The sequence below is a fragment of the Simochromis diagramma genome, unplaced genomic scaffold, assembly GCF_900408965.1.
Source record: "Simochromis diagramma unplaced genomic scaffold, fSimDia1.1 OVJJ01000421.1, whole genome shotgun sequence".
NCBI lineage: Eukaryota > Metazoa > Chordata > Actinopteri > Cichliformes > Cichlidae > Simochromis > Simochromis diagramma.
The window spans coordinates 7768338-7789435 of NW_024387250.1; the positions used below are offsets into that span (position 1 = coordinate 7768338).

The window sequence follows — 21098 nt, forward strand, 5'->3', positions numbered from 1 at the left end:
CAAGTTGATAGTTTGTGCGTTTGACCAAACAGCTGTCTAGAAGAGATACCATAACACTGCTCAAACACGTCTGGCAAGCCCTTAAGCCTTCACAAGGCCCACAGCCAGGTTCACTGAGAGGTCTGAGTGGAAAGTCTGTGTGTACACAGACACCAGCGAGATGTACTATATTTATGTCACTTTCACAGTCCCTGGTTGTGTATTTCCCTCTCAGCTCTGAACACACTGCTGCCTGTTTCATGTCCGAACGTCGCAGGCTGTATTTGTGCCTATTGGAGTGCAGCTTAAAACCTTGCTGCATTAGAGCCAGGCCTGCAGGGTAGTAAATAACAGATGATGTTCACTCTGTCCAGGTCTACATACCACAACTCTAAACAGTTTCCCTGTGAGTTATAGCCGTTTACTAAAAGCCATTGCCTTTGTTATTCATATAGTATATGGTGGGATGTTAGTCAAGTATACTACTGCAGAGAATGTTTGTGTTGGGCGCCTTTTAGTTCTCGAGCTATTGCCTAATTTGAATTTTCATGTACAAGAGGTAAATCTCCCACAAATGAAACATTTGTATAATGTATATTTTGGGAAAAGGTAATGGCGCTAATGCACTTTCATTCCCCGTCTGTGCAAGATTGACTTCTTTTTTCCTGCTGTGCATAAAACAGAGAAAGCACCCCGGCAGTTAAATGGAAATGGTCAGTTTTCACTCTCTATTGTATCGAAAGAATTGCTCTGTGTGCTCTTTTCTTTTCTTTTCTTTTCTTTTTTTTTTGTCATGTTATACAGTCATCGGAAATAACAGACAAAGAGGAAAGCCAGTGATTTAAATTTTATTTAACAAACAGAACATAATTAGCGAATTCAGAAACCACAAAGTAGCCCAGAAAACCAAAATAAAGAGCCAATTTTCTTGTCCAAAAATACACAATGCCCATCTTCACGTACTGCCTCATTCGGATTAGTTTGGTCACGTTTGGGGGGAAAAAAGAAGCTCTCGGAATCAACAGAACTACTCACAGGCCACAACACGGTTTAAATACGCTCAATTAGGAGAAATATAAATTACCAAAAGGTAAAACTAAACAATTCCAACTTTACATTTGATTTTCTCTTATTTGGCCTTTTGGGAAACTGATGAATAGAGTGATACCACTCTCTTATTTGTCTGGAGATGCAGCTCACCCGACTCTGTAGAAAGGCAACAAGTACCTCCAAAAATATCACACGGCTGCAATCAAAGTGTACAAATTACACCATTCACCACTTTTCCAGAGGATGTGTGACAGATTTGGCTGCACTATTATTTGGCAGGGACGAGTTGGCAGGCAAACAGCGAAGCCTTCGGGGTGTTTGTTCAGGTAGGCCACGGTTTGACGTGGTGTGGCAAACTTGTAAGCAAACAGTTGCTTTTTTAAATATCCATCAGTCGTGAAGTAGCATTATCATCTGGTTCTCAGTTTCTCTAATTTTTAGAGAAAGTAATATTTGATTTTATAGCTCCATGAAGAGCAACAGACTGAGATGACATCCCCAAAAGTCGAATGTTTCTCTCTGAAATCCTGGAAATGCTCAAGCGAAATACAAAAATGTAGTTAAATAGAGTGCTTGACTTAATGTACGTACCATGCAACCACTGGAGAGCGGAACGGATCATCTCATCTGAATCTTCACCGCAAAATGAATAAGCATTTCCCAAAATGTCAAACTATTTCTTTCAGTGAAAATCAGCTGACACAACCACAGGGGCCTTTCAGGGAAATAAAAGTTTCCTTTTGTCTTTGTCTGCTAACCATAAAATAAACAATGTTCTTACTTTTTGGACACTACACCCACACATACGAAAGAAACAGTGATAATTTCTTATTGTAGCACTGAAAAATAAATAAACCTCATAATGTACAGTTAATATTACACTCATCAATACCGTTTCATCCATTTCAAATGTTCAGCAATGCTGGATTTCTGCTAGATAATATTTGGTCAGGAAGGAAAACAAACCCAGGTAGAAATGTACACGGTGAGCATCTCTCAACGCTCACAACTAATTTCCAGTATTGTACACTGTAGAGACACAAACATTTCATTAGTAGCAGTGAATAAAAAGCACACGCTGATATTAAGCACATTGATGCGTTTGCTTCCAATCTTTTCGTGCTTCCACCTGTGGCTCCAAGATAAAAAAGGACCTTGGCATCCCTCTAGGTTTTCACAGTGAGGAGCCTAACTTTGTCCAAGCTTCTCTTTATTAAAAGGCACACTAGAAAACTTAGCTGTCCTTCAAATGATCCACACAGTAACTGCCAATTTTTCCCCACAAGACGACAAGCTCGAAAAGAAATCAGCACTTACTACTTTAAAGATGAGCAATGTTTCAGCGAGACCAGAGTAACACCTGAACATATCTTGTGTTTCTTAACATTTCAAAGCAGTACATAATGCAAGAGATTAGTCAAGTGAAAGTGTCCTTGGAGTTTGCTTTTACCGATGGAGAGCAGCACTCAGAAACTGATATGCAAATGACATTTTTTACGCAAATGTCCCACAATAACAAGCTACATCCTTGCCGCTGATGACAAACTTGCGATTTGTTTTAAATTTCCAATCCGCTCAAGGATACATAAATATGTCATAACTGAAAGCAATTATTCACGTTCAGATTCGATGCATGAAAGAGAGGGGCGTAACCTGAAGTAAGAGGAGCCATCTGTAACTTATGTGGGATTTCGTATTCCCTGATTCTTTCAGGGATGAAGAGGTTGATTCATCATCTTCATGTGCTCTTTCAGCATTTTAAAATGCTTCCCTGCCCACCACTGTTTATTTGGATGACGTTTGTGCAATTATAGCATCCAGCAGGCTTTAGCAACCAGCCAGAGATGGTGTGAACGGCTGCCAAGAAGCAGGACATGCAATCCACGCAAGTCCCTCATTTTACAGGCTTTCTAAAGTTGTATCTGGTACGTCTGCGTGAACATTTTCTTTACCCTGACATGCAGCAAAGACGCTTCTTTCTTCCCTGTCTCCATCCCAAACGTACAACATCCTCTCGCCTCCTTCCTCCTCCTCACTGATTTACATGCTCATTCACCGCCAGCGTGACCTTCTGCAGTGACAACATTCACACTTTTTTACCCTTTGCGCAATCTTGCTTTGCTTGACATTCACAGAAGCACAGCAGGTGCTGAGATATTCAGCAGAACACTTCATTTATAACCCAACAGAGCTCCCTTTCAGGCTTTTCTTCAGCCTGTAGGGTCAGACATTTCTTTGTGTTTTATTGCTAGAGAAGCACTTTCACCACAAACACACCACACTCGCCACATTCTTTCTCTGTCTTTCTACTCATTCCTCACCGCGACCTGATCTTGCCATGAGCTTCTACTTAAAAACCCCCCAAAAAAACACTTTAACCGAGGCGGCCTGAAAAACTGCAATGGAGCAGCTGGTGAAACCACAGATTTATTTCTCCACTCCTCTGGACAATTTTAATTCTCATAAAACTAGCCAGCAGTGATGCTATCACCAGCAGACTGATGAGCTACTGTGGCAAAGTAGGACAGATGCCTCTTCAGATTACTTCTTCTCTTCAGTGGAAGTAGGTCAAGGTGTGTTGTTGTTGTGCTGTTACTACACAAAAATGTGTCTCCGTTGATCACACTGTACGTTTGGATTGATCTCTGATGAACCTCAGTGGACCAACTGTTAGCTTGCCAAGGATGTGCATTAGACATGATATAATTAAAAAGCTTTAATGGTGGAGTTTAAAGTACCTGAGCCAGACTGCACACGCAAACGATCAAGGCTTGTGCCGTGTCTTTACAAAGTCTCACATGGCTTTGACAATGTGCCGAGCTGAACCTGACATCGCCTATCGAGCCTACGTGCTCCGGTAGGTCTTGATGATATCTTTGATTGTCCTCCTGCAAATGGGGCAGCACGCGTTGGCCATCTTCTTGAGTTTGAGACCGCAGGCGTAGCAGAGACACATGTGCCCACAGGCGTAGAGGACCGTGTCCACTGCATTCTCATAGCAGATGGTGCATTCATCACTCCATGAGCTGGAACAGGATGGGAAGGTGGGGGACTCTGGATGGTTAGAGAATGGAGAGCTTGGGGTTGTACCTGGGGTGACAAAAGAAAGCCATTAGAGATATGTGAGTCTGAAGGTGAGGCAGAAAAACGGAAGAAACCTTCCAGGTAGTTCACCCAGACAGATTCAGCTCTGCTCAATCCGACGTACCCTACATCCAACGCATCTTTTATTTTACCTGTCAGCACTATTCCCCTATTTTTCCTGCTAATGAAGCTTCAGGACAACTTTATGCAAGAATAACTGAGTGCGCACTCCAATCATCACTCCTGTTTTGCTGTCATACTGCCGGCAGCTTGAGACGGTAGTGATGTCAAGGATCGCTGCTTCACATCACCAAGGTAAATATTTGCTTCATGCACTGACGTGCTCATCATGACTTGACGTCTTGGTGCTGTTCAGTCAGCGTTTGCGTGCTGCCGGCTGTTTCACTGCTCTGTTGCACCTCTGCATTTTAATAAATGTAAAATTTCATAAACATCTCCGAAAAGATACGCAAAGAAAGGAAAGAAAAAAAAAACCCCAAAACGCTTGGACAAACCTGTTGAGGAGGAAAAAAGCGTGTGGTAGTTGGAGTTGAGACTTGAATTGAGGTTGATATTCAAAGGAGTGTTGAGGTTGGACTCAGAGTTGCCACTGCAAAGCATTGTGGGTGTGTTTGGTGTAAATGATGGAGAGCTGGGCACCGATGGGCCTCGCAGGTCTGGGTGCTGAGATGAGCCTGGGGATAGAGAGGAAACGATACCTTTATAGAAGTATTCAAAAGTGCCAAAGTTTCACATGCAAAGATTAAACATTTCACTTTTCAATCGTCCGCATCTTTGAGAGTCAGGGCTGATAATTAGCTAATGTAGGAGGTTTGATGTCTTGTTACATCTCTGTCGCTATCTCAGCCTGTCATTCTCTCCCTTACACGTACGTCAAATATTCTCTATCACCAAGCAGATGACTTATGAGTCTACAGTGTGTGTGTGGGCGTGTGAGTGAGTCAGGAGCCTATGAATTGATGTAATCTCACCCTACTTTTCCTTCTTCCTTCACGAGCCCACAATACCTCCGGGTAGGGTACAAAAAAACCCCTCTCTACAGACGCTCTCTTGTGCGTCCCGTGTGATGTGTCCCCATCCGCACCAGATAACTACAGGCTCTGGCGTCATACTGGCACTTCAGCTCTCCTCACAGAAGAGTGTACCAACCCCGATTTCATAGAAAGACAAAATCTGATCAAGTCTGCCTGGCAGTCATGTAGCATTGTTGTTTGCACATTGAAATACTGCTACACAGTTGGTTCGGTCACTTACTTGGCGCCACCATGCTTCCATGTGTCAAATTATCTAATGTCAGTGGTTTTCATTCAATTCCACTATTTGCTTATCCAAATTTTCTTACAATACAATGTGGAGTGGAGAACAAGAAAAAAAAAAGAAGAACCACAGATGGTGGGAAAATGCAGGAAAAAAGCAAAACGCTGTAAATTCACAAAAAAAAAGGAAGGGAAAACATTAATAGGGTTTGTAAAATGTATACAGTTTGTTGCGTAACTGTAGCTACGTGACCCGATTCGCTGCACTGAACTCTGATGCCTTTTCCTTGGACCACTTGAACCGCTGCAATTCAGTTTCAGCCTATGTAAACAAGTCATAGTAGCTTTTTAATCATGCAACCACCAGTGTGTTTGTGTGAAAGAAAGAAAAAAAAAAAAAATCAGTAGATGGAGCAAAGCCTGCATGAACACACTGCTTCTGGTTATCCGTGCTTAAACGTTCCCTAATTTGCTTGCATTTAAGGTCAGCGCTGGGACTGATGATCGCAGCACTTTGCTGAGACACACTCTTCTCAGAGTCATCTGTTTATTTATTCCTAAAGTTATTATATATTTTAAAGTGAGAGGACGTATGCATACAGTAGCATTTAAACGGCACTCCATTAAGCGCTTATGCGGCAGCTCTGAGTTAATGTGTTGGTGAACTCCAATAAGGCCAAATGGATAACCTTCTTGTCTATTCATGTACCCTTCTGTCTTCTCTTGTATTATGCATTCATGGCTGGCTGTGAGATCGTGAGTATGTGTGTCTTTGGTTGTGCTGGCAGTGCAGGAGACTTATTTGTGGTTGAGCATGTGTATAGTGGCTTTCAACACTTATTTATTTACACATCAAGCAATTATGGATGAACATTAGCATTCCTCCACCAAACCCAAGTTTGATATTCGCTCTCCTTTTAGCCCTGTTTTACCCCCCACTTAACTCCTCCATTCATCCAGTACTGCATATTTTATTTTAGCAACTAGCTTATGTGCTAGTACAGTGAACTCACTGTCATGCTAAACGTGTTTTCCTGGTGTCAGGTGTGAGGGAAACTCCTTTTTTAACTGTGTTTTTGTCCCCATAAATTTTGCTAAAGGTTGACTAAATATTATTCTTTTTTACCACCATACTCCAAAATCCAAACAATTATGAGTCGGCTCTAGTTACTGCAGTGCAGCCATGGGTTTTATATTAATGATGGATGTCATACCAGCATTTAAAAGAAACAAACAAGCAAGACATAAGGAGGTGGAGGAGGAAAGGCAGCCAGATCATAAAACATACCCTGCTTTGTCTTCTATTTTACTCTAAATGGGACCATAATTTAGAAAATGAACATCATGTAGTATTAAAGAAGACCTGAATCTAGTGATTGAGACCACAGACTCACTGGAAAAGTATTTGATGAGATCATGAAATTAGTAGTAGGGTCATTTTCTCGTACTATCAGATTTCATTTGGGAACCAAAGAAGCGACCTTCTGCTGGCCATCTGAAAGATTGTTAGATTTTGATATTCTGTTTTGACAGCAAATAGAAAAATGCTGCAAAAGCACACAAAAAAACAAAAACAAACAAACAATAGAAGTGGAACATAACTCACAAAACAAAATGGGAATTCTTTTGGGGTGACAATAACGTGAAGCAACAGCTGCAGAAGTGACGAACTAGCAGTAAACGGCTAATAGCAACATATATCTACAGGATTATATGAATAATGCACTTGCATCTACTTCTCCATCATAACACTGATGAACCGTTCGCTTCCTTTAAGCGTGTCTCAATGCAGTCCTTCACTTGCTTTGGTTTCTTTCACTTCTGCAGCTGTTCTATCACGTTAGCGTCTGTGTTTTGTGAGATTTTTTTTTTCTAACCAAGAAAACGTTAATAGGGTTTGTAAAATGTATACAGTTTGTTGCGTAACTGTAGCTACGTGACCCGATTTGCTGCACTGAACTCTGATGCCTTTTCCTTTGACCACTTGAACCGCTTGCAGTTCAGTTTCAGCCTATGTAAACAAGTCATAGTAGCTTTTTAATCATGCAACCACCAGTGTGTTTGTGTGAAAGAAAGAAAGAAAAAAAAAATCAGTAGATGGAGCAAAGCCTGCATGAACACACTGCTTCTGGTTATCCGTGCTTAAACGTTCCCTAATTTGCTTGCATTTAAGGCCAGCGCTGGGACTGATGATCGCAGCACTTTGCTGAGACACACTCTTCTCAGAGTCATCTGTTTATTTATTTATTCCTAAAGTTATTATAGATTTTAAAGTGAGAGGACGTATGCATACAGTAGCATTTAAACGGCACTCCATTAAGCGCTTATGCGGCAGCTCTGAGTTAATGTGTTGGTGAACTTCTGGTGTGTTTTGCCCAGAGACAGTGCTCCTGACTGGACAGTTTTTTTGTGAACACTAGAGTCCATCTGGGACAAACATCTATATAACATTAAGTCACTTAAATCACCTTTTCTCTCAATTCTGACGCTCAGTTTGAATTTCAGCAGGTTATCTCGACCGTGTCTATATGTCTGAATGCGTTTGGTTGCTGATGTGCGATTGGCTGATACACAAGCAGCTGAACAGGTGTACTTAACAAAGTGGCCGGTGACTGTACAGTCTATTCATAGCCAACGCATTAAGCTCCACAAGCAACACCAAGTGGCATGATACAAGCTGTCCTGTCCTACTGGTGAAGGATTTTGGAGCTGTCTGCAAGAATACCTGCAGAGTTTTCTTGCATCAACTACATTTTTTGATATTTTCATTGATCAAAATTAACATAAATATGTAAGGCACAAATTTTAAAAGATGCCAGTTCAGCAGCTAATTCTGAGTAACTGCCAGGCATCTAAAACAGAGTGCTAAAAAATAAGTAGCATTAGAATACATTTTTTAATACTAATACTATTACTATAGATCACAACTTTATAACAAATGGTTCATTTAAACCCTAATTTAAGAAGAGGTTACTTGCTGTGGGGAGCACAACCACAAAAATGAACTGAAAGAAGCTGGAAGCTCTGTGGTCAGAGTTAGGTGATAATTCTCTGCCGAATCTTTCTTGAAAACATTAATAAATTACAGCTCATATATGTATTAATCACATTTACAACTGAAATTAGCATGTAATTACACGAGTAGACCCTTAGAACGACCCATGAAAAGATCAAATCGCTGTTTCTGAGATAACATGGACAAAATGACCACGTGAGAGCAACAGTCTCCCATCTGTTCCGCTTCACGGGCTTGACAACACCCAGCCACGACAAACTGTCACTTGCCTCACTGGCTAGATGTTTCCATGGCAACTCATGGCGTGCGGGATGCTGCGAGTGGGTGAGCAGAGACGTCACAAATGCACTCCCCACAGCTGGAGTGGGTAATGACTCGAAGAATGCTCATACCCCCAAAGAATCAGGATGGGGGGGAGAAAGAGGAAGAAAAAGGCAGAAGGAAAAGAGGAAGTACAGAGACGACTCGAGGACCAGTGTGACAGGAACTGGCTGTGGGTGGAAAACCCAGCATTGCAATTCTCCATGCAATTACATTTTAATAATGCATATGGAGGGCATCATGAGGAGCGATCACAGGCACCCTCCTGATACATAATGCTGACTGCTGGGAGCCCACGCAAGACAGAAATAACCTCTTCAGTTCCTGGTCTGACTGACTACATGAAAGGAGAGAGAGCAGAGAATCCACAGATGAATTATTATAGAGAAAAAAAACAAAACCAACCAACCAGAGTATTTTGACCCTCTTTTTCATCTCAAATGTTAGATTTTCTATGAAAAGATGTCTATCGTGTAATTCTGAGCTGTAAGAAAACTGTTCTCTATCAAGACTTAATCTGTGATGAAGATAAACAGATCGCAAGCACTCACTTATGATTCCTGCCTGCTGTGATATTTTACCGATACAGGCAAATAAACTATGTCCAAGCTCCAGCTTATAAAATCCTTAAAGTGCAGGAGACTTACCACTGAGGAAATCAAAATAAATATTTCAATCTTAACCTCGTTCTGCACAAAATGAGGGCAGATGCTGAATGTCAAATGACCTAGAAAAATAACCTTTTACTGACAGGGCCTTCAATTTTCCACCTACAGTAAACCCTGTTTTGAAACTCTCCCAAAGAGATTCAAATATGTACAGAGTAGAATGATTACATGTTCTGAAGAGTTGAACAATCAAGTGATCTGTAGCTCTTGGACAGAGCCTAAAGGCAAATCAATTTCCTCAAAGCTCCCTGAAAAAAAAAATCTGTTTTTACTCAGTCATAATCACTACAGCATTTACATATAACCCATATCATTTCATTTCCAACGAAGAAATTATTTTGGAGAGCGCAATTATGTGTTCCTACTTTTTTCATTCTGAGTCCTGAACTGTGTACGCACACCCACACTTTTAGTTCAGAGTACCTTGAGGTAACGTCACGTTACCACTGTGTGAAATCTGCTGGAATCAAACCCAGCTGATACGAGGTCTGTTCATCCGACGGTACAAAGTTAACATTCACGGGCAAATCGTGGGGGTTGGATGTAAATTCCAAAAGCGATATATGAGTTGATAAAAAGGCAGAGAGCAGCCCCAGACAACAGAGGAGGGAGAAACTATTTCATGACTTGACTGAGTGGGAATTCAGCTTCCAAAGGTCATTCCACGATCACACACTCAGTTAAGAACGGAAAGTTACAACTGACACCCTGCAAAGATCTGTGAGCACATCTGATTTCCTTGAACGAAGATTTAATTATTCAGAAGGAGGAAAAAGGAACAAAAATCTTGAAAAACTGAAATCTAATAAAAGACTGAAATCTAATTACCAAAAACTCATTTTCTAAAAGGGCTGTGGCTCGACAGTTAAACATGGCTTCAATGCAAGCAGCTCTTAGGTAAAAAAATCTTAGTGTTTTCTGAGGGAGTAATAACAGTGATGGAGTCCATTCTTGTGATAGCTTAGGTTTTTCCTGAATTTGTTCTAATCCAAATTTGATTTAAGAACATAAAAATAGATTTTTAGGTATCACACACACACACACACACACACACACACACACACACACACACACACACACACACACACACACTGAAAAGATTAAAAACATGAAAAGATCAAATGAATCTACCTAAAATCCTGAGTTGTGTGATGGTGCCGTGCAGACCGAAGAACATCCAGAGAGGCCTGGAGTTATCGACGCACAGCTGCATCCCTGCACTGACGCCATTATGGCTCATCATAACCTCCCCCTCTGCGTTCACCACAAAGCCCAAGATATCGCCGCTGTGGAGTGGCATCGCTACGCGACGCACAGCCCAGAATTCCTTGCGGTCAACCAGGGACTCTGGGTTAGACGGCAGATCAATGGGCCTCAGGGTGGCGGGGTCGCAGGATGTCACGCCATAAGAAAGCGACCCGGGCCGCGAGACACCTGCTTTCACCTTCACAAATACAGTCTCTGAGCAGCGCATTGGTCGGCTGGTGAACACCAATGTCCTTTCATCACCGCGGTGATCCAGCCGAGCCACCGTGTGCTTATCCAGCACGGTTACGTGGATGCCGTGCACCGAGTGAAAGTGCAGATCATTGTCCAAATGGCTGGGCAGAAGCGAGCACTGCTGTGAGTTCTGTGAGTTTTGGGGCACATGGCAGGAGGAGGAGGAGCTCAGGGGCTGTAGCTGCTCCTCATCCTCATCATCTTCCTCCAGATGCATCTCTTGCTGCTGCAGGCTCAGGTCACACAGGCTGACGGAGAGGCGAGGGTCACCACTGCTTCGCTGAATGGCGGTCCGGTGGGCGGAAGCGAGAGAACGAGGACGCAGGCAATCCAGTGGGACCATCTCGCTGTCTGTGGAAAAAAGAAAAAGAAAAAAAAGAACACACACACACAGCGATGTTATGTAATCACTTGTTTGTGGTGGTTTTTTTTTTTTTTTTTACAGAGCACATTCAAATCTAAATTCATGCACACTGCCTTTATTTGTTCTCTAATAATTTTTATTAGCACTGTGGCTTTACAGCTGCAAAAAATGAATCAATTTACAGTCTTTGCAAGTAGAAAACAGAGTCAGGAGGACTAAATGAAATTAATGTAGCCACTTAGTAATCTGCATATTTCCTTGTATAACACTATTTTGTTTTACATCCTCAGTCTATACACTGTTTATTCATCACACCTGCCACTCTAAACAAATGGTGGCTTCCGGCTTCTCTGTTTTATAACATATTCATTCTAAAGCTCTCTCTGCACTAAGGCTTCAAAAGTATGAACAAAATTTTTCAATGTTTATGTTCCCGAAACATATCAGCACTTTAAGTGGGGGAAAGCTATAGCTGCAGGCCCAGTGGCTCCATCACAGTAGGACATAACAGCTTTATGTAACACTGAAGGAAAAAGAGGTCCTGTGTTTGAGGCCCTGTCTCGCTGTCTCTAGCTCAGGGTCCTGTGGTTTCTTTTGCTTGTTTCTTACAGTCATGGTAAAAAGAAAGTACACCCTCTTTCAGTTCTGAGGTTTTATGTATCACAACATGATGAAAATACACTGGTCTCTCGCGCGTCTTAAAATTAAGTAAATGCAACCTCTGCTGAACCACATGACATGAGATTTGTGCCATTACTTATTCAACAGACACTGAGCCAACATGCAGACACAGCGTGTGAAAAACTATGGACATTTTTACTGCTTCAAGTAGGAATTAGGAGGGGAAGTAGGAGCCAGGTGCTGCTCATTAAATGCACTTGATTAACTGATCATCAGCAAGTGTGAGCACCTCTATAAAAGCAGAAGATTTAGCAGTTGGCTGCTCTAGTATATTCAGGTATATGTTAACACAATGCCAAGGATGAAAACTTATCTTAGAAAGTCAATTACTGCTGCCCATCAATCGTCCTAGGACATCCCAGCTAATTCTGCTAAAGGTCAGATTGTACAGTGCAACAAACCTAAAAGCTACGTCTTAGACCCTAAAGGCCTTAGTTAGCAAGTTACATGTTGAAGTTCATGACCTGTCCAACAGCTAAAGCTTGCCAAATTAGGCCATGCAACAGAACAATGATCTCAAGGACAGCAGCAAATCTGCAACAGAATGGTTGAAAAAGAAAAGCGATTTCCCAGTCAAAGTCTTGAATTCAACCAGAATGAAACTGTAGGTGGACCTTAAGAGAACTGCGCATAAAACAAATACCTGCAAACCTCAATGAACTGAAGCAACGTAAAGAAGACCGGGCCAAAATTTCTCCGCAATGATGTGAGAGACTAATAAGGTCATTCAGAAAACAATTACTTCAAGCTGTTACTGCTAAAAGTTGTACAAGCTACTGAATCACGGGGTGTATTTAATATTTCACACACTGCTTCTGCATTTAGGTTTAGTTTTTGTTAAATAAATGATGGAACAGTGGAAACTGCTGGGTGTCATTTTACACCTAAGGCTAGATTTAAATAATTTTAATAGCTGCTAAAGAAAGATGATTTTCTTAAACTATGTCCTGATATGTTAAAGCCTAGAACTGATAAAGGGTGCACTATTTTTTTTTTCTACCATAACTCCAAGTGTGCAAGTGAGACTTACCACAGCTCCAGTCCTCCGAGCCTTTAAATGCAAAGATTATATTTCCAAAAATTTACTGAAGCCAGTTTATATATAGTCTTTGTCAGAGAGTAAAACCATATGTATACATCCAAATAGCTACCACAAGTGTTTACAAAACAAACTGCCTCAGCACCAGCAACTTAATATACCTCTGTCTACTGGTGACATTTTCAGCTATGTGTCTGGATGCTAAAATCAGCTTTTTTCCAATCGTTGAAAGGTAAAGGGACTCCTAAAAACGGCATTACATGTCTCTCCATGCTCTCCACCCCACCTCACAAATAGGCCTTCCTGTGCTAAATCTGCTCACTGTAAAATAGAAACCACACAGGAGCATCATTAAAAAAAAAAAAAAAAAAGAAAACACAACGTGAGTGTGCTTTCCATGCACACAGTCACTGCAAACAGATCATCTGCATCATGGCACGCTTGGGGACACAGAGACATATTTAACATGGCCATCTAAAACAAGCTAAAATTAGGCTGATTGGACATCTGAGGAGAGCAAGCAGAGGGCAGGCTGAGAGATGAGTGACATGACGGCTCCCAGCCTCGATCTGCTTTGGGCTTTCCCTTTGAGAAGTGGATGAAGAAGGAGAGCGCAGCAGGGGACGACCTGACAAAAAAAAAAAAAATAGGGTAGGCACTTGAATGAAAGGGCAGACCTCAACATCTCTCCTTTATCAAACAAAGATGGCACATCTCCGGCTAGCCTCTGATAAAGTGCTTGACATTCATTACTACCTCAGCCAAGAGCGTGCACGATCAGGCACGAGAGTCTTATTATTAGCCGCCTTATCATCTTCAAGGCAAAGTTAGCCGACTTACAGGAGATAATTTCTATTCTTGCTATTAAAGCTTCCTGCGGTTCACAGTTTTGGTTTCTGAGATTGGCGCAGCACTCAAGCCAAGCTGTGAGGGGAATAGTAACATTCAAAGAAATTTCAAGGGATTGTGATAAAAAAGATATACAAAAGATAAAAGAAGACCAAACAAAGAAAGACAAAGACGTGAGGCAACTAAATATGTATGAGCTCTTCCTGGGTTTAGCCTGAAAAGAGTCTGGGAAAGAATTTTACTCATGAAACTTTTGACAAACTATGAAAATCTTTGGGTAATACATGATGAAGCTTGAAACGCCTAATACACCACATTTATCTTCTGTCTGATAAAATGTGCAAAACAATGTCTTTTTACCAAGTATCAAAATGGGGAAGCAAGGTGATTTAACTGTCTGTGAATGCAGCATGGTTGTTGGTGCCAGACGAGCTGGTCTGAGTATTTCAGAAACTGCAGATCTACTGGGATCTTCTCATAAAACCATCTCCAGGGTTTGCAGAGACTGTTCCAAAAAAGAGAAAATACCCAGTGAGCTCAGTCCTGATGGAGAAAATGCCTTGTTGATGCCAGAGGTCAGAAGAGAATGGCCAGAATGCTTGAAGCTGCTAGGAAGATGGGAAGGAAGATTGAGAAAATGTTGCCTGGACTGATGTGTCTCAGTTTCTGCTCTGAGGGTAAGAATTTGGCATGGACTATCCTTCCTTGAATGTGTGGGTGATTCTTGGCATGCTTTGGATCCCTTAATACCAAATGAGCATCATTTCAAGTATTAGTGCTGACCATCTCCATCCCTTTATGGCCTGAGTGTACCCATTTTCTGAAGTCTTCTTCCAGCAGGATAACGAAGGATAACAAAGCTTAAATGATCTCAAACTGATTTCTTGAACATGACAATGAGTTCACTCAACTCAAATGGCCTTCATAGTCTCCAAGCCACCAAATAAAGCAGCTTTGCGACTGCGGCGATTCAGACCACGGATGTGCAGCAACTGTGTGATGCTATCATGTCAGCATAGAGCAAAATCTCTGAAAAAACTGTTTCCGGCACTTTGTAAATCTACGTCACAAACATTTAGGGCAGCAAAAGGGTTTCAACTCAGTACTAGCAAGGAACATATGTTAAAAGTGTTAGCTAGAAGTATTGAATACAAATGAAAACTCTTCTAACAAAGCAAATTCATAAACCAGTGAGTTTCCGCACACACACCTTTTTGTAACTATAAGCCCTTTGGTTGATGAAGAACCAACTCTTCCTTACAATCTGCACTCTCATTAAAATGTCGCACACATACACACACACAGTCTTCTGAATTATGTGAGAAAATTAAGCACGGTACCAACAGAAATTCATTGCAGCTTAGAGTAACAATTTTTTGAGTCGTAACAGCTGGCAGTGCTCCAGTGGTTTCTTTAATAACATGTCCTAAACATAATGGTAATTATGTTCTACTTCGAAGTTCATGTCCTTAAAGCTTTTGAATAGTCTGAATTCTGATTTTTTCTTCTTGGATCTGGGACAAAAAAACAATACTGAAATGATTAAGTGCATGGCTACAATTGGCCCAGTAGCATTAAGAGGCCTTTTAACAGCTCCAGCTTCTTGGTCCCAGGAGAAGGAAAAAAACACTATTTGAAAAGAGGAACACATACCAGACTGATACTGCAGGGTCAGCGGCTGACCGCTTTGACTCTGGCTCTTTATACCATCATTGTAGCTGTGAGAAAACATCAGTAATCAGTGTAGCTCAACTCCTGCTACACATTATGGGGACATTTCTTGGCTTTGAGAAAGCAAGAACACATCCATGCCAAAATATACACCTGTAGGAAAAAAAAAAAAGTAGTCGACAGATAGATAAACATCCCTCTGCCTCTTGCGTTGTTACACATTCAAACAAGTCCCAACATTCACAGGCATAAATGTCTTCACACCGCCTGGAAAAACCTGTTTCTGGAGACAATATTTCATGTGCAAGGATGGATGTAAGGATGTAACCGAAACAGAAATCCTGTTTTACTGTAAACACAAGCCAGGTTAACAACAAACTGCAGATAGACAAACACACACACAGTCTAAACAAACAGTATGCTTTATATTAAGAGCTAACTGCATCTTGTGTAACTCACAAGAAATGCACATATTGCAATAGAGCTGTTTTTTTATGTACATTCTCTTTTTTGGGGAATGCTGTGCCTCTTTTAGTCATGGACACCTCTCAGTCAGACAGTGGCGTGGCACTATATAGACGAGGGAGATTTCTTCCTCTTCCTTGCGCTGGTAGAACAAGATTAAGAGGCATTTTGGTCTTTTTATGAAGCTGCAACCTCTATACAAGGTCAGCAGCACCGACTGTGTGCGTGTGCATGTATGTGTGTGCGTTTGGGGATTTGCCGTAAGTATGCATGCATTGCAGAGCTATCCAGGGCTCTGTCTGCAATGACTGAGTGAAGTCATCCGTCATAAGAGAGGTGTTTGGCGAGGGTTATGCGCCTGTCCCAAAAAGGAAAGGGATGGGCTTCCGCTTATCAAAGAAAAAAAAAAAAAAAAAAAAAAAAAAAAACCCAGACTGAGCTCACTAAGGAAAGTGTACGTGAAGCAAGAGGGTCTAAAAGCTATAACAGTGATACATGGTAGGACCCCATGTGCAACAAAAGCAACATATGTTGAGAAACCAAGTTAAGCAATTGTTTTTTAGAATTTATGATTGTGATAGTGAAAAGTAAAGGGCACACACTGAAGGGAGAAATGGAAGCAGATGAAGACGCTGCTGAGCACTTCAAGGGCACAGTTTCCTCTAGGTCAGCCTTCTGAAACTGCCTGTAATGCAGTGCTTCTACACAGCCTTACTCATCTTAGGTAATTCCACATTGGACAACCGTCCAGTGCTTGATGAGGTGTCTCAATCTGAAACACATTTCTCCAATTATTGATTCATCTCATTGTTTTTGGTGAAAGTAATATCAAGCGAACATCTGTGCACACATCGACACACAGGAAAGAGAGCACGCTTTCACGTCTTCACCGGGTCATCTGAAAGTGATTAGCCTCCTCTCCAAAGGCTTCCCCCGGTACAGTCCAGCTTCCTGGATCCAAACCTGACAGGCTCCATTACGATTTCTATTTTGATTTCCTGAAAATCTGTTCGATTCCATCTGCACCGATTAAATCCCAGCTGAAGCATAATAGCCTGGCCAGCGGCATTTATTTTGGTTCAACAAATCAAATGAATTCCAAGCCCTGAGATCACCAGAAACAGAGCTCTCATAAATAAGTGGACTCTAATCCCAGTGTGTACACTCTGGCAGATGTTAGGTCAAAGGACAGCCCTTTAGTTTATATCAAGCCCCTTATTTAATTGTAGCTGACTGTCTGGCAGATTTAATTTACTTAGTTATAATCCAAGTAAAAACACTCAAAAGTGACTTAGAGAATACAGTGCTATAGGGAGCTGTACACTTCTGTCCTCCACTCACACCTCACCGGCCTGTAGGAGAGGATGTGTGATTAAAATACAAAACAAAAAGCTGAACATGCCATTCCTGGGTGTATGTGCAGCATTAACAAAATAACTACTTGGAGATGAATGGACACATTTATGCAATCACTTAACAGTGGCTTTAAAAGAGTGGAAATATAAGCGACCAAAAACTGTCATGAGAAATGGGAAGCGCTAATGGGCCATAATGTTGCGTAACACGCATGCACTGTGTGTCTTGGGGACGGTGAAACCAGCTTGTGTCTCTGTTCTGACTCCTGAATGCAGCTATAGAAGCTGAAAGGCTCTTCAAGGCCCCTCGGCAAGCACCCAATCACTTCACTATAATTATACCAAATACCAGCAACTGTTCAAACGCTTTCAGTGGTAGCTTTAGATTTTTTTTTTTTTTTTCAGTCAGCATGCTAAAATAAACGAACAGTAAGGCAATTCTTCCTTTGAATTTGCAGATTCTGTTTGCTAGTCATTTATCAGGTCTTTCCTTGTGCTGATTGAAGCCACTGTACTATAAACTCTTTATTTACATAGCATCCAAAACATGCAGTCATATGAAAGAGAAAGTTTTCACAAGTACATACACCTCATGACTCAATAAGCCATAGAACAACATTTAGCTGCAATAAACTGAAGTAACGGTTTCCTTAAGGACTATCATTCTGTCACATCATTATAGAGGAATTATGGCCAACTCTTCTTCGCAACGTTGCTTCAGTTTACTGGATTTGTGGCCATTACTTTATACACAGCGCTCTTAAGGTCCCACTACAGCATTTCATCTAACTACAGCATCTAGAGGAGGTCATGTTTCTATGTTGTTGTTTTTTTAAAGAGAAGAGGCTTCCTCCTGTCTCAGCCATACTTATTCATATATTAGTCTTTTTCTGGTTGTACTTGCATGAACTTTAATATTTAACATGCTAACTGAGGCCTGTAGAGTCTGGGCTGAAGGTTTTAGATGTTTTGCAATTCCTCACATGCTGACCTTTGGTGAATTTGCTTTGACTTTAACACACTGCAACAATCCTCTAAAGAGCGAACACACACTTGAATGCTCCAGACTGGCAACCTGTCAAAACGTTTGCTTTTACGGAGTTTGTCACACTTGCATTCAGTGAATCAAGTGTATTTGAACTGGCTGCTACTTGACCTCTTAATTTAGATAGAAGGAGTAAAGGTTGTCCTTTTGACACGACTGTGTCCAAGAGTCTTGTTTTCTCCAAACTGACGTTATATCTCCACACTGTATCTCAAAAATGCTTTTTAAGTTAATAAATAGTTTTGCAAGGTTGGCTGCAAACATGCATGCAAATGGGAATTGTTTGGCAGCTATGAAATAAAAGGGTGACTCAAGTACAAAGATCTGTACTATCAAGTTACACTACAGCTATACTCTGAGACTGTTATGTTTAGCAGTTTAATAATTTGTATTTCAAATACAGCAGTACAGATAAATAATTTAAATATAGCAATTTCTGCTATTTTTATGACCTTTATGACCACAAATTTGATTTATTTATTCTTTTTTTTTTCTTTTTTTCCCTTTTTAAACTTAAAGGACGGATGGGTTATGGATAGATTTATCACTTGCCCGAGAGCTAGCAGCCTCAGTATCAAACTGGTTATGACATAGAAGCAAAGACAATGTACCTAGTTAGGAATGAGTAAGGTTACCTCAGATCTTGCACAGGCCTCTCTAGCCTTGCATCGTTTTACCCAAAAAGGTATTAACATGGGCCTAAATGTCCTCTTGACCGGAACGTAAGTTTCAAGCTTCAGCAATTTCCATAACAGGAAAACTTGGGACGGCGTCCACAACCTTGCGAAATCATAATGCGACTGTAATCAGGTTTAAATGTCCAGTCCCTTGAAAAAAGGATCACTTTTCGTGCGATTTGTTCAGGTTTTCATCACACAGACAGCAACTGCTGAAGAAAACAGAAAGAAAAGCGCGACAAGCTGAAGTATGATTCATGATTTCAGTCTAATTCTGCCAAAAGAATTCACCTCAAGGAACTTACCGAATGTTTATAATATGGAGACATTTAGCATTTCTTTTTGCTTTCCTCTCTCACTGTCTGCCTTTTGCCTTTGGCTGCAAACTGACTTTTGACAGATGACTTTGCATATTGTTATTATCATGCTGAATTTCAAGTTTATTGTTTTTGGAGGATTTGGCTGTAAGCAGCAGACCAGAAACCCAATGTATTAGCACAACATCCATTTGCAGTACTTCAGGGTAATAAGAACCCTCAGGCCTATCGCGTGTCTTCATCAATCAAAATTAACAAAGAGTTTAGTTCTGCTCCCTTATGAAGCCCCTTTGAAAAAGGTAGGACCACATCATGACTGGATACAGTATAAAAACTTAATTAAAAGTTTTACTTGTATGCTATTACAGCAACCACTTTGGGCATTATTTTATGATACTGAATCTTTTTTTAATCAGCCCCACTGACCCAATCCTGCGTGCACTTGTTTCCGACTGCACTTATCAGATCTGCCTCTATATTTATAACATATTAATCCACAAATCAAACCTTGTGAAAGGCCACATAATCTGTGTTGACAAGAGAAACAATAGGTGAGATCTGTAGCAAGTGAACATAAGCATGTGGCATACGGAGCGAGCACAGACAAAAATAGACACAAAGAAAGGAAAGTACAGCACAATCAGGTTTCGTCAAACATGTTTGTGCAGCACTGAGCTTTTCATCGTGTGCAGTTTATCTCTCTTGATAAAACAGGTATGAGTCAAAAGGCAACTGCAAACTGTTTCGCTTTTATTTGAGTAACATGAAAGTAACACAATAACAAGAGTAAAGAATTGCTATGGACACATGATGAAATACTGTAAATCTGTTCAGCGACAAATTTGAAATGTGACTAAGAGTCTCTGCAGCCCTTGGGGAAAATTTGATAAAGTGATCATTTAAAGAATCTGGGTTGCAGTCTCACAGGCAATTGCTCAATTATTTTGTCGATATTGTTTCATATAATCAAATTCTCAGTAATCTGTCCACCGTTTTAATAAGAAGAAGAGAGCTACCTCGATAGCCTTCCAGGGTTGATCCGTGGAAAACATGGAGATGTTTTGATAACACTCCATGTTTTCACAGCACTGCCAAAAATAACAGACACTACTATGTTTAGTGTCCTTAATGTTTACATTTACTGAATGTTTATCTTCTCCAAACTAACTGACACAGTGACGCTGTTGTAAACTTTAAGCTTAGGCCTCAATTACACAGATGTAGAGACTAGTCTGTGACTCCCTTGCAACAAAAATGTGTATTCTCAGACTGAAGAGTCGTTGTTCCAGCCTGCTGGCTGTCACTATTTAAATTTGGTGGCAAAGATGGTGCTGCACTAAGACATCTTGGTGATCGCTTTTGTCACTAGCGAACTGGTCGCTTGCAGTTTGCATGAAACTTGTCTGCAAACACTTGCCAACTAAAGTAACTACAGTAAAAGTTGCTTATTTGGAAAAGTGTAGGATTCAGCAACATGATACATTTTCTACTAAGGTGCAGATAAGCTGGCATCTTCCATGCAAACTAAAGGCAACTGTGGCATTCTGCTAGGAAACAAAAACAATTGCAACAGGGTTTTTAATGCCACACTTTTTGGAACCACTTTCAGCTAGCAACTGTCAGCAACTGTCAGCAACTGTCAGCAACATCCAGCAACCACTTGTTAACCAGTTGGAGAATACACATTGTTCCTTAGTGACCAGTGTGCTAGGGGGTTGCTAACTGGTCTCTAGGCCTGCG

General features: G+C 41.0%; 1 protein-coding gene across 1 annotated transcript in view; it reads right to left on the reverse strand.

The window, feature by feature from the left end:
• Positions 1-811: 811 nt before the first annotated feature.
• Positions 812-21098, reverse strand: part of neurl1ab (neuralized E3 ubiquitin protein ligase 1Ab) — a 34731-nt gene continuing 14444 nt past the window's right edge. The window contains exons 4-6 of the mRNA XM_040001458.1: positions 10527-11246; positions 4629-4808; positions 812-4119 (exon numbers count right to left, since the gene is read on the reverse strand). Coding sequence (XP_039857392.1) covers positions 3875-4119; positions 4629-4808; positions 10527-11246 — 1145 coding nt within the window. The 3' untranslated portion in view covers positions 812-3874. The remainder of the gene's footprint in view (positions 4120-4628; positions 4809-10526; positions 11247-21098) is intronic.